The following is a 14,806-nucleotide window of genomic DNA, read 5'->3' as shown; positions in this document are numbered from 1 at the left end:
TGTGTATTGAGATGTAATCCAAGTAATCCAAAATGCCTTTAGGTAGTTTTGAATCAGTTTATAGTTTTATTTCTACACTGGGAGAATATTTTCAGTGGCGTACAATCGGTTCTCTCCCGAAGCGGTGTTCGGTTGGTTTCTGAGTGCATTTCTCGTTTGTGCCGAAGGCAGATGGCGAAAACCAGAAACACCGAAAACCATTCGACCTTTAACATAAACCCTGCACTTTACGGCGTACTGCCATAGGACGGGTTGGTAGGAAACAAAACTAGGCTGGAGTGGTTAAATCCTTACATGCTAGGTCGGGAAAGATTAATTTCATATTGTTTTTTTTTTGTTTTGGGTAGATTGCATTAAACACAAAGTCAGTTCCTTTCACTTGCTGTAAAAAAAAAAATTGCTGGGCAGCTTCCCCTTTTTTCTTGTTAATTAATTCCTCATTTTCGTTTTAGATGGGTGCACAGCTTTTTTTTTAACTCGTTCACTTGGCTTCCTGTTAACTTTCGTGCTAATCGGGTTTTCGCGGGTTTTGGGCAGTACAAAACGCACTGATTTGGCAATGACAAAAAAAAATATCGTGAAATCAGGTTGCGCATGTACCTACAGCCGAACAGTGTCCTCAGATAAGATGGATTCGTCCACCCCGTGCAGTGAATGGTGTTGCTACGTTAGTCACCAACTTGGGCAAAGTTTCTTCCGCAACAGGTAGGTATTGCTGTTTGTTCCATGTTTAACTCTACCGATATAGAGGGGGTTTTCGTTCACTTTATTTAATTTTTCATCCATTATGTATCCAATCACAACATTGCAGATAAATAGTTCTTCCTACTGGTGGCATGGATATACACTCGCAAAACAGTCGGACAGTTTTTGCCCACTTTATGTAACGATTTTAAGCAGGAAGCATTGCCGCACTGTATGCACTCCTTTCCCCCTGCATTGTGCCTTTCCTCTTGTTTTCCTTGTTTGTTTCGCAAGTCGCAAGTTGTATTTTGTGCGGACTATCTATGGTGTGTGCGCTTTTCAGGTTAAGAATTATGAATTTATAATTTCTGTTACGTCTTTTTAACTTCGGCATCGTGTACTGCCATCATTTACCTATCCTGCTTGCTGTTTATCATAAAGCAGGTACGTGGTGAGCGTCGTCTGTCCGCTCCCTGGTATGGTAGTAGCCAAATAGGTAGAGGCAAACACAGTTCCGCTATCTTAACTATAAAATACTTTGAAATGCGTGCGTGAAGCGTTAAGCAGACGGGCGAACTGATGAGATCGAACACGGGTGAAAATTGAAACAATCTCTGCGATCGCTCATCGATGAGACTGAAACCGGAATGCCAAAAGCGTTAGATTTAGATAACAAGGAACGATAGAGAAATCGATGAAGTGTCCCCATCGGCTACGAAGGTGACACCACCATCCAACGAGGCAGCAATGAGCACATTGGTAGACGAGTGTTAAATAGCAGATTTGTAAACACGTACAATCTAAATCCTAAGGTTGCGCGCGTTTGTCGCTGGTTTAGTGGCCGTCGTTTGATGCGAGCGACGTCAGGTCCTCTCGTCGGGTTTTCGTCGAAAAATCGAATGTTCCATTAACGTTTTCCGTTGTTTTCTTTTTTTTGGCGCTGTTACATGCTACAACAGGACCCGCGATCCCTTCGTCGCGGACAAACGAAGGTCCCGGTCGTGCATTGGTCCGCTCTCGCTCTTCTTTTCCTACGTTCTATCGGCACACAGCGCGCTTACAGGTCCCGTACGCCTGTGCCATAGTTGGCGCCGCCCGCCTTGTTCAGGTGCATCTTGAACATTTCCAGGTCCAAATCGGCACTCGTTTCGACTTGCAGTTCAACGGCAAAGTTCTGCAAAAACAAAACAAAAAGGAAATCCCCATGAGAGCAGACTGTAGTGAAGGTAGAGGCTCACGGTAGGAAAATCATAGCAGGGCGCGGCTTACATTGATCACATCCTTGATGATCGACTTGTCGGTAGACATCTTGGCACGCTGCATCACGCCAACCTCCGGCCCAATCCACGTGAGGAACAGAAATTTGCTGCGTTTGGACATCTCGTCGCCCATCTGTATTCGGACGTAGCCGAAGGCACGCTCGTCGTCTTGAAATTCGTCGCACAGTTCCTGGAAGCCTTGACCTTTGGCCGAGCAGACGATTTTCAGCCCGTCGAACTTGAACACGGCCCACTCGTTATCGGTTAGATTGGAGCGCACGTCCTCGTACGCTTCCCGGATCGCATCCTTGTCGAGCGAGGTTGGTAGTGCCATCTGGAAGGGATGTCGCAAACAGGTTAGGCGGGAAGCAGATAATAGTTTGCCACTGCCGGGCGGGACTGCCGAGACCCCAACAGTGCTCTAAACCTCTACGAAAGCCTGACATAGATCGTGTCGAGATCCTTCACAACCTACAATGTTTATGCCACATTAGCATAGGGCTACTACGCGCAAGTGACGTTACGAATTTTCCACACGCTTTCGGCACGATTCGGATGGATGGATAAGTGTGTGGTTTGACGCCCGCGGCTTTCGCCAGGTCCTGTTAATCGCCGCGCACAGACGATGCGCGGTGCCGCTCATTGCAACACGCGTACGTTCTTTCGTTTTTCTCCGAGGTCCGCGAGAGCGAATTGTGAACGGGGTTTCCAACAGTCGACGCCTTTCTATTTTGTTTTCATTTTCTAACCCTAAACGCATGCCTGCTGTTTGGTTGCACCGCTGCGCATTGCAATAACGATTCAGGGCGTGTCATAATCATTACCTGGTGTAGCGCACCAGCACACGGCACTAGGCTAGTGAGTATTTTTCACTTTCTTTATTCCGCGCGAAACGTTTGTAATTGCACAGCGCGCGCTCAACAGGTGCATCATCGTGCAGCCGCCCCATCGTATGGTCTGGTGGCCACTCTATGCGTCTGTGGAATGTCTGGGTACTGTGCGGAATGTGTTAAAGTACAAGCAACCCGTTGCTTCCAGAATTAGACTTGAGTAGGCTTTCCTTTTCCCATGGAACACTATTAGAATGCTGCTCAGTCTACGCTGCAATGGTCCCCAGGAGAGTGGCCAGGAACATGCAAAAATATGACGAGCTACACCGCCGTATCGGGTTACCCCAGAGCAGTAGCGCCTAGGGGATCTCTAGAAGTTAGGGTCTTTCTTCGATGTAACTGCGCTTTGCGGTACACGTCACCGGTAGACCTTTTCATCCACTTCCAGGTTTAGGTGGGGTTTTTGATTGGTCATTGTAAGCGACCGGCTTTTCTTTATCGCCAGATAGGCACAAGCTAAATTGTGTAAAACCCAACTGAACAAACACGGCTGTCTTCTTGTTCTTCCATTCTCCGACTTCACCTGACGCCGGGAAACGTTGTAAAACTTGAATTCTCCTTGCTGAACACAGCATCAAGATACTTCAAAAGACACCAAGAAGTGAAACGCTTGTTTTGGTCTGTGGGAAATACGAACATAATGGTTCCTGTCAGCAAAGCAGTTTTCTTATCAGGTCCTTGAGTTGGTTAGACAAATAGAATGTAATGTTCTCGTTGTGCCACAATATTAAATATTACTGGTTATACACAATATTGGTCGTACATTCTTCGGCGCAAGCGACACAATTTCTCAAGTGCAGGGAGCAACATTGTGTCCGGTTTCTTCCGGTCCGGTCCGGCAAGCCATATGGGCGTTCACAGTTGATGTTGCCGGTTGAGTGCAGTATCACGTGCATACGATGTCGCTCGGATGCGCGAACAAGAGGTGTCACGCGCCAAGGTTCCTAGTGACAAAAAATATAATGAAAATGGGCTACCGTCTCTGGTAGCTCTGCTGGTTGGGGTACTATTGAAGGTCAGGTGTCCAGGCGTAGCCACGTGAAACACGTCCGACTGGCCCCACCACACAGCAGCGAGACAAGGTGACCTTCGCAGAGTCTGTTGCTTCGTGCCTGGCTAGCCCTGGCCACCGCACCGCCTGTTGACAGTTGGGGATTGAAGAGGCTTTCGCTTATCGCTGCTCATATGGTGTGTCGCCACATCTGCGGTGCAGTATTGCAGCAATAAAATAAAACCCCCTATTGCACCCTACAAGGTTTCCCAGCACTCCCCTTCTTTACTACCGGAACTGGAGCCGGGTTCGTTCGAGCGATTGATAGCGGCCGGTGAGTCATGAGCGCTGTGGCCGGATTGGATGAGGGCTGACCGACTTTTTCCCCGTCATTGCTACAACACGTCCAAAAAGGTACGCGATTGATCGGCGGTTCGGCAGACTGGACGAAGCCCCTAAAGTCTGGTTCTAGACCTTCTGACTTCTGCGACCCTTCCAATCACTCATCCAGGCGGCGGTTCTCTAACCGACACTAACCCGGGGAAGTCCAGTCCACAGTTGGCGAAACTTCAGTGGCGTTTGCTTCTTCTACATTAGTCATCGGAGGTCCGCAGGACTGGCGGCATGATGTGTCGTCCTGGACGCTCACACTCTTCTGCACCTTCCCCCCGCCCGATTGCATCATTTTCGCCAGCCCAATTCTTGGGGTGGCATACTTGGGGGATTCAGTTCCCAACACCATATACGAGCTCGCGTGGTGGTGTGCGTGCCATTCACCAGCAGGCATTCCTCTCCCTGACTCCCTCCCTGTCTGTCTGTGCCTGTGACCCCTCTGTACAACTCCATCAGTCCCCAAGGCTGTCTCGAACGCGTGATCTACCACCCTATGTGGCCGCGTGCCGCGAAGCCTCCGACTTCGGCTCTCCTAGACACATCACCACCAAGGCCGGTTTCGGACTTGGGGACAACACACTAGGCAGCACGAGACGTTCATCTCCATAAAAGGCAATCTGTGGCGGCGCAGCGGACCTGGGGGACAGCGAAATCGAAACGTTCACGACTCGGCGTCGCCTCAACGCCACCACGTCACCACCATCACCGTGCTCTGTGTCTCGGCTTCTATTTCTTCCTTTTTCCGTCACATTCCGTCTGCGTCGGAATTCTTGCGCGCATACACAACCCGGCCATGGCTTTGACGGCGCGCGCGCTGGCTCTTGGCCGTGGTTATCGTTTTTTTTCCCTCTCCCCGACGTCCAACCCCCTTCCCCCTCCCCTCCCCTCCCGTCATTCGAATGCGCCGTTGCTTATGCTCCGCAAATTCGTTGCCTGCAAATGCGATTCCAGTTGATGACAACGACGACGGCGACGACGACGCCGCCGAGAAATGAGGTTATAAACCGTTCCCGCGGCCCTGGTCCCATGATCAACGGCTCCTCTCTTGACAGGGGGTTCTCGAGTCTTCGCACTCTTTTTTCCGCTCCTTTATTGCTCCGATTGTGCGCTCTCGGCACGGAACTGTGATGGCGTCGTTCATTCGCCACAGTTCCGAAGACCGAAATGTGTGGAGGCTATTTTTGAGCGATTGTGTATTGTGGGGGCTGGTGACAGGGGGGAAGAACGCTGGACATAGGAAGGGTGGAACGAATCCCCAGCAGGCAATTCGAGCATGTAAAACACAAAACAATCAAGGACTCTCTCTGTAGCAAAACGATAACCTCATCCGGGGTGTACCTTTTTATAATGACACGAAGGCAGTAGTAGGGTCCTTAATTACTTTCTCCTGAATCCATAACTACTTTCTAATTACTTGAGCTGCCGAGCGTAGCCCGGTCTTCAGCTTTGCGCTAGTGGGTCCCAAGCCTCCCAAATATAGGTAAGTCCACCGGCAGTGGTTTTGACTTTGACATCGTTTCGCCATCGAAATAAATGCACGAAAGCGATGCCAAATGAGGCGATGAGATGATGCGGAGGACGCAGGATGACGCACCGCGCCGATGAGGAACGCGCGCCACTCACAAAGTCGCCAGCCAATATGAGAGAGAGAGAGAGAGAGGAAAAAAATTATGCAAATTGTTGCTGCCTACGTTTGCAGTTCTCGTCGCTTCCACCAAAATCGCAAAAAACCACGCCGGCCGGCGGACGTTAATTTAGTCCCGATGGCTCAAAACCCGGACCAAAAGACCGTGGATCCGAGACTGGCCGGATTGAATCTTGATTAGATTCTTGCGAGCTGTGTTCTTTCTCTTCCTCGACGTCACGAACTAATGACGGTAGGAGATGCTGTCAAAAGTTGGACTGTTGATCCTTTCAGAAATTATACCTATCCACTGTGCGTTCATCGTGCCCTTGAACTGTCGGCAAATGGGAGCGTAGAATTCAACTTGTCTATGTTGATGCCGATCCAGACAATGTTGGTTTCGAGAAATTTTGCAACCTAACCTCAATCCAACGCGTGAACACCGATTCGCCAGTCTTTATCCTGAACCCCGTGGTTCCATGGAGAGAAAGAGAGAGAGCGAGAGGGAGAGAGCCAAGCGAACGAGAACACATACACACGCAAACCAACGGTTGCAAAATTCCCCAACGCCCCCTGGGTTCCGTTTTCTTTCTCCCGCGTTCTCCTTTGCCGGCTGTTTTCGTGGTTTTCTCGGCCAAGACCCCGGCCCGGCCCGGCCCGCCGCCGACCGGACCGACCTTTGCGTGGTGGTGCCCGCCCGGTCCCGGTCCCGGTTGCGCAGTTTATTTGTTTTATTTCTTCCCCACCGCGCTTTCATCTAGTTCTACTTGTTCGTTCTCTGTACTGCGCGCGCTCCTCCCCGGGGGCTTCCTCTCTATCGCTGGGTCGCCGAGGGTTCGATGACCGGCCACGGCGATTCGATAGTGTGGTGTGGAAGACACCTCCACCGGGTGGTAACAACGCACCGTGGACACCCTTCAAGATCCGTGGCGTGCCTTGGGAGCCTCGGGAGCCTTGGGAGTTTTACTTCCAGTGTACCGCAACAATGGAACAAGCACCCCAAAAAAGCCTGCCTTACCGGTGGACATCATCTCCAGCAACCCCCGGCGAAGATACACCAGAGGGGGTCTTTGGGTATCCGGGTCAGAAACCGCACCAGCAACGCCAAGGCCGCTGACGCCGAATTTTCGGGGTTTTAGTTTGAAACTCGCGCAGTATTAAGTGTCTCCAACACGCTGCTCCTGTAGCCGGAATTGGGAAGTCCGGAAGCATCTAGGCATTTGGAAAAACAATACTCCAACGACCCACATATGAAAACTAATGATTAGGCGTTGTGGTCCTCTTCTCTACTATGAAGGGTGGTCCCCTTTCCGACAGGTTGTTCTTCCTATTCTACCGGTTACTTCCGCGTGGATTGGATGAAGGTTACGGAGCGTCAAACGCCTGGCGGATGTCAAGCTGGAACCCCCTCCGGAATGGAGTCCGGTATTTAATGACGGAACCTACGTCTTTCTTGCCTACCCTCTGTGTCTCAGGAGTGCAGGGGAGCAGGCGTTATGATACGGCCTGTTTTCCGCTGTCTCTCCCTCCTTTTCTTCCGACCTGGGGGGCGTCCCTGGTGCGTGAACCGCATCGGAAACCAACCATCGGGGGTGTAGGCGGAATGATGATGATGGAAACCCAACCACTAACGGGGGTTTTATTTTCGGACTCATCTCCAGCAGTTTTGACACACATTCCCCTGATTCCCCCACCCGGGTGGTTGCTTTTGGGGTGTCATCAACCCACCCAACCCAAAAGTAATATATTGACAATTGAGGAAAGCTAAAAGCTAAATACGCCGGGGCGCGGAACCATCGGCCGCCACATCGTCGTGGACCAATGGAAGAGAAATTGGAGTGGAACCGCCGGGGGCCGGGGGTGTGTGGGTCACGGTCATCGGCGCTCCGTGTGCCCGTTGACTCCTGTGGTCATCGTGCGCGGTGATTCGATGCGTTCGTGGAACTGCCTTATCTAACCCCGGCGGCCCGATTTCCGATGGGCCGCTCACTCACTCGCTGCAGCTCTGTGCGATTAATGGATGGACTCGCTTGATGGACGTGTCGTAAAGCAGTAAAACTGGCGCGGCGCACTGTATCCGGGTGCGGATCTCGCAGAGGGCTCGCGATAGGCCCCAATTGGACGACGAGCGATGTGCCTCGTCGTGGTTGGGGTGCATGACTTCGATTTCTGCTGCGTAGATTGACCTATCGTAAGTCACGGCCTTCCCCCCGCTACAAGTTGATCGTTTTGACAAGAGAGGGTACCACACTGCAGGACCCCACGACGGGACACTGTCGCCAACGCGACGTGTACGTGCCGTCTTAGCAGGGCCCACAGGGCCCCGCCAGGGAAGGAGCCGCAGCTTCGTGGTGGTGGTGGGGTGGGGTTAGTTTCTCCGAAACGTCCACAAACGGCGCGACGGGAAGCTGCCGACGTCCGATAAGCCTCGACGGAGCGGCCAAAGCTAATATTTTTTTTGGTGTTTTTGGGACTTGTTTACTGCACGCCAAAGTGTTGACGGAGAATGGGCCCAACACGCGTTAGGTGCCTGTTCCCATGCATCGCTTTTTATTTTCAGTTCCAACCTTCGAAAACGAAGCTGCCAAAAATTTCATTCAATATTTTGCTTCATCTTATTTTATTTTTAAAACAAAGGAGCAAGGATCAAGCGAAGCGCGAATGGCTTTGGAAATGTGTTTCATCCGAAACAACAACAAAACGTTGGTTTGGCGACTTCAAACGTGGAAACTACAGGAAATATTAAAACAAATCATCAAAAACGTTTTGAATTTCGTTTCATCAAAATCGTTTTGAAAAATATTGTATGGCGTTATTGGGGCGTCTAGGGGTCGAAATTGCAAAGAAACGGACATATTGTTTCATGGAGACAGCGCCAAGTCAATCAAAACAATTGCCAAAATACATTAATTTCGCCAGATTTGGCTCCCACTGGTAGTTTGAACCAAAAAAGCCCACGTTTCCTTACTCAGGCTCGGGACTTTCCAGCCCACGTGCTAGTTGGCACAGAACGGGACATGCGTTGTTGTTGGCAAACACCCCAGATCCAGTATTGATCCAGTCACTCAGGCCTCTCGGGTGGGTGGCGTGTCTAAGTAAACGGTACTAGTTGATAGTGTAGGACACGACCCCTGCCCAGACAGGTGATCCGGTGCCGCCGCCGCCACTAGGTAAATGGAGAAGAGCAGCGCGGATGACACGTGTGCTGTTGCCGCAAGAGAGAATGGGAGAGGCAGTGTGTACGCAATAAAGCGTGTGCCCTGCCGCAGGTGGGGGGGGGACTGGTGGGACGAAAAGAAAGCAAGAGACAACACCACCCAACACCACCCATACACACACACAAGCACGAACAGAGGGAAGCGCGAGCCTCCGGTACTTGGCCACCACCGCGCAAGGCTTTCTGTCACCGGACGCCGACTAGTGCAGTTGACAATTGGTTTCCTCTTGCTCTCAGATTTTCAGCACATAGTAGTGTCTTTAGTGATTGGCGTATTTTCACAAAGTTTAATCTAATCACAGACGGATAAGTGATTTATTTTATTTGTTCAGGTGTCGAAGTGTTATTTTTTTTGTTAAGTTTTAGGAACTTTTTGGTTGGCAATTGTAGATCCATACGCCGATCAAATTGGTTCTTTCGTAGGACGGGACCTCGGTCGTGTTCGAACAAGAATTTTCTGTGGTGATTCATGGGATCAGAAGCGCCGATATCGAAGTCATAGCGACCAATTGAACACTTTCTTGATAAGAGGGAATTTCAGACATTTTTGGACATAACTTTTTGCCGGTTTTTAGTGGAACCGAAAACTCCAGTCGTAAAAGCGGTGGGAAAGTGTGTGGAAATCAAACATAGAACGGAGAAGAGCTGCCCCGCGCGCTATAGCGAAATAGTCGCACATCTTTTCCGCCGCCAATATCTTTTCGGCCCCATCACCACCCGCGGCGTAACGATGTTTTTTTTTTTTGGTAGAAAGGTTAGCGAAAAGCACTAAGTAGTCGCTTAGAACAAATGGGAATTAACAGATTCAAGACCCGCGGGATAAAGACATTCAGAATCCGCAGACGACCACACAGTCCGTGTTCCCTGAGCATTAATTTGTCATCCGAATCGGCGGGCGAACAGTTTGACGTGTGATAAGCGTCCATATAACGGTTCCCGCCTTTCAATAAGCCACCAGCCGAAACATGTTTGATCATGTCGCATTGCTCTGTAGAGAATTTTTTCAATCATCAGGAGGGCATCACACGTGTGATAGTGTGGGGGGGAATGACCTAATCGAAAGCGCGGCCTTTTGAGACTTAACTGCCATGTGGTGAAGTGGTGTGAGTACAATGTGACTTTTGCGAACTGCCGCCGCTCTCTATCTTGCCGGCAAAGTTTTTTCTCATATAACGGTTCCCGCCTTTCAATGGGCCACCAGCCGAAACATGTTTGATCCTGTCGCATTGCTCCGTAGAGAATGTTTCAATCATCAGGAGGGCATCACACGTGTAATAGTGTGGGGGGGAATGAACTAGTCGTAAGCGCGGCCTTTTATGATTTAACTGCCATGTGGTGAAGTGGTGTGCGTACAATGTGTTTTTGGCGAACTGCCGCCGCTCTCTATCTTGCCGGCAAAGTTTTTTCTCATATAACGGTTCCCGCCTTTCAATGGGCCACCAGCCGAAACATGTTTGATCCTGTCGCATTGCTCCGTAGAGAATGTTTCAATCATCAGGAGGGCATCATACGTGTAATAGTGTGGGGGGGAATGAACTAGTCGAAAGCGCGGCCTTTTATGATTTAACTGCTATGTGGGGAAGTGGTGTATGTAAAATGTGATTTTTGCGAACTGCCACCTCTCTCTATCTTGCCGCCAATGTTTTTTTTTTCTACGCCCCACACGGTGCCTTGCTCCCGACTGCTGGAAGTTCTTTGTGTTAGTATGTATGAATAGAGCAGTAAGAAATCCACTTCACTCGATGTGAGCAAAACTCGACCACTCAATAGTAGTCAACGCACGTGTAACTGTGTAGGGGAAATGATATAGACGAAAGCGCGGCCTTTTTTGAAAATTAACTGCTGTGTGATAAAATGGTGTGCGTGCAATGTGTGCTTGCAAACTGTCGCCGCTCAAAATCTTGCCGCCAATGTTTTTTTTTATTATTTCTGCACCCCACATTGTGCCTCGCTCCGGACCACTGGAAGTGTTTAGTGTTGGTGTAACTGTGTGGGGGGAGTGATTTGGACGAGAGCACGGCCTTTTGAGAACTCACTGCCATGGGATATGGTATACGTACAATGTGTGCTTGCGGACAACAAAAGAAGTGAAGCACTTCCGACGAAACCTAAATACAGATAAGTCCCCATCATACACCCAAACAGATATCAATAACAATACACATTTTTATATTGGAAATGTTAATAACTATATTAATAACACTTAATAATATTAAAAATAATAATAATAAAAATAATAATAAAAAAAAAAAAATTAATAAATAATAAAAAGTGGATTTACACATAGACAATTATGAAAATCTTATCATTTCCATAAATTGCATTCACCTCCTAGAGATTGCTTCCCATCACTCATACTTAATTAACATAACATTCCCGAAATTTTTATCTGCTCCTAATTATTATTTTAAAGATTCATACCTATAAAATCCATCCATCTATACTTCTTTACTCAGCACATCTCTGGGCACCTATTTTTTAGATAAAACCACAATCACACACCTTTATTTATATTTATACTTACTTATTTTTATATTTTTATATTTATATTTTATATATCTCATATTTTATATTTATATTTTAATTTATACATTACATTTATATTCATATATTTATATTTCATAATTATATTTAATAAGGATAATACTTTCTCATAAAATACACTGTCAGCAATCCCCCAACCCAATAAAATGACCCACTCTAGAAAATGGGGGGCCGGGGGGGGCGCGGAGAACCATGCTCTCCTGGTATATCCGTAGTCTAAAACAAAACAAACTAGAATTAATCCCACTAGTATACAAACACCAGCCCTTAATCATAGCCCTCCAAGAAACCTTATGCACACAAGACAAACTCTTCAGTGGTCCCCTCCAAAAATACACATGACTCACAAATAAAATTGACAACGACATCTCCATAGCCCTCTCTAACCACCCCTCCTAAGAACGCAAACTCCTCAATTTCCTCAGTCGAACAGGACTCATTAACAAACTATAGCTCCCCCTCCACCTACCCCCACTCACCAAAACAAACCATAAATAAGCATTTTAAAACAGACTGTTTGACCTCAACGTCCAGTCACCAAAAATGCATCCTCATTTTTGCCACCCACCCTACCCCATCTTCCTCCCTCCCTGGCCCAAAACCCCCTTCTCCCCCAAAACCCCCCTCTCCCCAAATAACCCCCACAACAACGGACCAACTGACCAAACCGATCCGCCTCCCTCCAATTACAACTACCAAAAGCATTTTAAAACAGACTGTTTGACTTCACCGTCCAGTCACCAAAAATGCATCCCCAATTTTGCCACCCACCCTACCCCATCTTCCTCCCTCCCTGGCCAAAAACCTCCCTCGTCTCACTAAAACCCCCTCACCCCAAATACCCCCCACAACAACGGACCAACAAACCAACTGACAATACCAATCCTCCCTCCCTCCAATTACAAGTATCTAAGAATTTAAAACTGACTTATCGACTTCACCGTCCAATCACCAAATATGCATCCCCAAAACACCTCCCACCACATCCCATCTTCCAAAGAAACCCCCAGTAAGATCCACACTCATAAAAGACTACATCCGCCAAACTCCCCACCCTAAGCCCGATCACTAACAAACCATATAGATAATCACTACAGTATACTAATGCTCCAAGGCCCGTAGCAGGGCAAAGGATGCACTAACACCAAAAAACAACAAAACCTCCAAGTCAAAAGTCAGCCAGCTCTTCCAGAGCCAGCACTATTGATCTCCACATCCCCACTGCATTCACAGAAGACCGAGGCCCCCAGCCCAGAGTCTCTAGAATGTCCCACCCTCCCGACAGAGGCGAAAGGGCCTAAGGCCTAAAGACTCTTAAAACTTTAAAAAACAAAAACAAAAAACCGCGCAAGGCTTTCCCGAAAGTGTTTGCGCGTTGCGCGGAGCGCTGGCGGGCTGGTGGAGGTTCGCGTGTTGCATTCCCCCCCCCCCCGTCCCGTCCACAGGGTGGCCCACCCCCCCGTTGGGGGCCGGTGGGGTTGTTCCGTTTTCTCGCTTTTCTAGTTTTTTTTTGGTTTGCCCGGCTGCTTTGGTTTGCGTTTTTAGATAAAGTTATTATTTCTCTTGCCCACCCTTGCGGGGTGCAATCGTCCATGAGGCACGCACCCAGTCCCCCCCGCCCCCGATACTGTTCCGGTTTTTCCTCCCGTTTTTCCGTTCGTCGGGAAATTTTTGGGTAAAATGTGAAATTGTTTCTTTTACCCCATTTACTCCGTGGCCGGATCCGAGGGTGGGTCAGAGGCGCGTTCAACTTTGTCGACGGGCCAAATAGCGTGAAAGAGAGAGCGTGAATGAGACGGGGCAGATTACGGGAAGGTAGTGCGCCAGATGCGCCCAATTTAGCGCGCGGCTGTCAAAAACCAACCAAGAGGCTGCTGCTGCTGCTGCTGCGCGGACCGAGAAGAACTCCAAGAGTCGCACGCGCGCGCGAGAGAGAGAGAGAGAGAGAGGGGGCGGGAGGGAGAAAGAAAGGGGGTTTTGGGCGGCATCCACCATCGCGAGCGCTTTGATGAAGGGTGGAGGGCGCTGCTTTCTTTATGCATTTAGGGCGCCTGCTGCCCGCGATCTCTCTCTCTCTCTCTCTCTCTCTCTCTCTCTCTCTCTCTGAGAGAGATCGAGGTTGATCGAGAAGACGGGGTATCGGCGATTCAGGCTCGACCTATATCGACGCGTGTAGGGTAAGCAAACTGCTCGCAGCCCAAATCTCTGATGTCCGCGAGAAGCAGAGAAGTACGCGGCGGCGGCGGCAGCAAACGCATAATAACAGGAAAATCAATCATGCTCCTTGTGTGTGGTGGTGGTGGAGTGCGAAAGTAGCGCCGAGGCAGAGGCAGGCAGAGTGCCGTGTGCTCGAAACCACCACCACCGGGTACAGAGGGAACCTCTCGAGAGCGAAAAGCCAAAAAAGAAAAGGACGACCACCGAAAACCGGTTCCCTTGTGCGGTCGTCGTCCAGAGGTATCCGGGCCCCCGAAAAAAAAAAATCAGACCACACCACGCATACACCCAGACAAGAGATCGCCCGCGAGATCAGGCACTTTGTGGAACTTTTGGTTCTGGAAATTTTCTGGAGCTTTTTGGAACTGGTTCTGGAGTTGTTGGAACTTTGTTGGGGTTCTGGGATCTAGAGCTAGAGAGAGAGAAGGAGCTACACAGATGGATGGGACGTACCTTTCGTGGCTTGGCTTCGGCCATCTGCTCTACTTCCACCGAGTCGGACATCCTCACACTCGTTCTTCGGTGTCCGGTGTCGGTCGGACGTGACGTGCGCGCGCTGCCGGATGTCGGAGCTACCGGGGATGGGATTGATCGGGGGCTGGTTGCTGGTGGTGGTGGTGGCGTTGCGATTGCACCGGCTCCCAGGACGGGCCAGACAGTCAGGTCGGGGGGGGGTCGGCGATGAGTCACACGATGGCACGACAATGACGGATCACTCACTACCCAGAGCCAGGGCTAGTAATTGCTCACAACCTGTGCACACTGGCGCGGCGCTCGTGGCCTCCTAACTCCTAACTCCTCTACGCAACAGAGCTCCGCGAGCTGTCACACCCAGGGTTGTTACACTCTGTGTCAAAATCAGAATCCCGCGAGGAGCACAGGCTCGACCGAAGAAGACTTGGGGGGGGACGGAGGACTTGTGACGGGCGGATGTCGTCGTCGTTCACAGCGCAGAGATTTCCTGCTACAACCGGTCTGAATGGAAGC

The 14,806-nt window shown here is 49.7% G+C and overlaps 1 protein-coding gene across 2 annotated transcripts; it reads right to left on the bottom strand.

Annotated features, from left to right (window-relative positions):
• Positions 1-81: 81 nt before the first annotated feature.
• On the bottom strand, positions 82-14,806 carry LOC131213143 (coactosin-like protein). 2 transcript variants are annotated; one of them, XM_058207113.1, is made up of 3 exons: positions 14,273-14,806; positions 1,954-2,277; positions 82-1,858 (listed from the first exon to the last, which is right to left on the bottom strand). In XM_058207113.1, the coding sequence occupies exons 1-3, from the start codon at positions 14,321-14,323 to the stop codon at positions 1,742-1,744; spliced, it is 492 nt and encodes a 163-aa protein (XP_058063096.1). In that variant the 5' UTR covers positions 14,324-14,806; the 3' UTR covers positions 82-1,741. The 2 variants fall into 2 exon arrangements, with proteins under 2 accessions (XP_058063096.1, XP_058063097.1); XM_058207114.1 differs by lacking the exon at positions 14,273-14,806 and adding an exon at positions 2,985-3,006 and having other exon boundaries at positions 1,954-2,288.

Source organism: Anopheles bellator, chromosome X (genome assembly GCF_943735745.2).
Source record: "Anopheles bellator chromosome X, idAnoBellAS_SP24_06.2, whole genome shotgun sequence".
Lineage (NCBI taxonomy): Eukaryota > Metazoa > Arthropoda > Insecta > Diptera > Culicidae > Anopheles > Anopheles bellator.
Note: the sequence above shows the minus strand (reverse complement) of the source record. Positions and strands in the feature narration are given on the sequence as shown.

Bases quoted from the DNA above. Each gene is read 5' to 3' on its own strand.
- LOC131213143 (XM_058207113.1), bottom strand. From the start codon at position 14,323: ATGTCCGACTCGGTGGAAGTAGAGCAGATGGCCGAAGCCAAGCCACGA. The intron at 2,278-14,272 runs GTACGTCCCATC...CATCCCTTCCAG, and splicing joins CCGAAGCCAAGCCACGAAAG to ATGGCACTACCAACCTCGCT. The intron at 1,859-1,953 runs GTAAGCCGCGCC...TTGTTTTTGCAG, and splicing joins TCATCAAGGATGTGATCAAT to AACTTTGCCGTTGAACTGCA.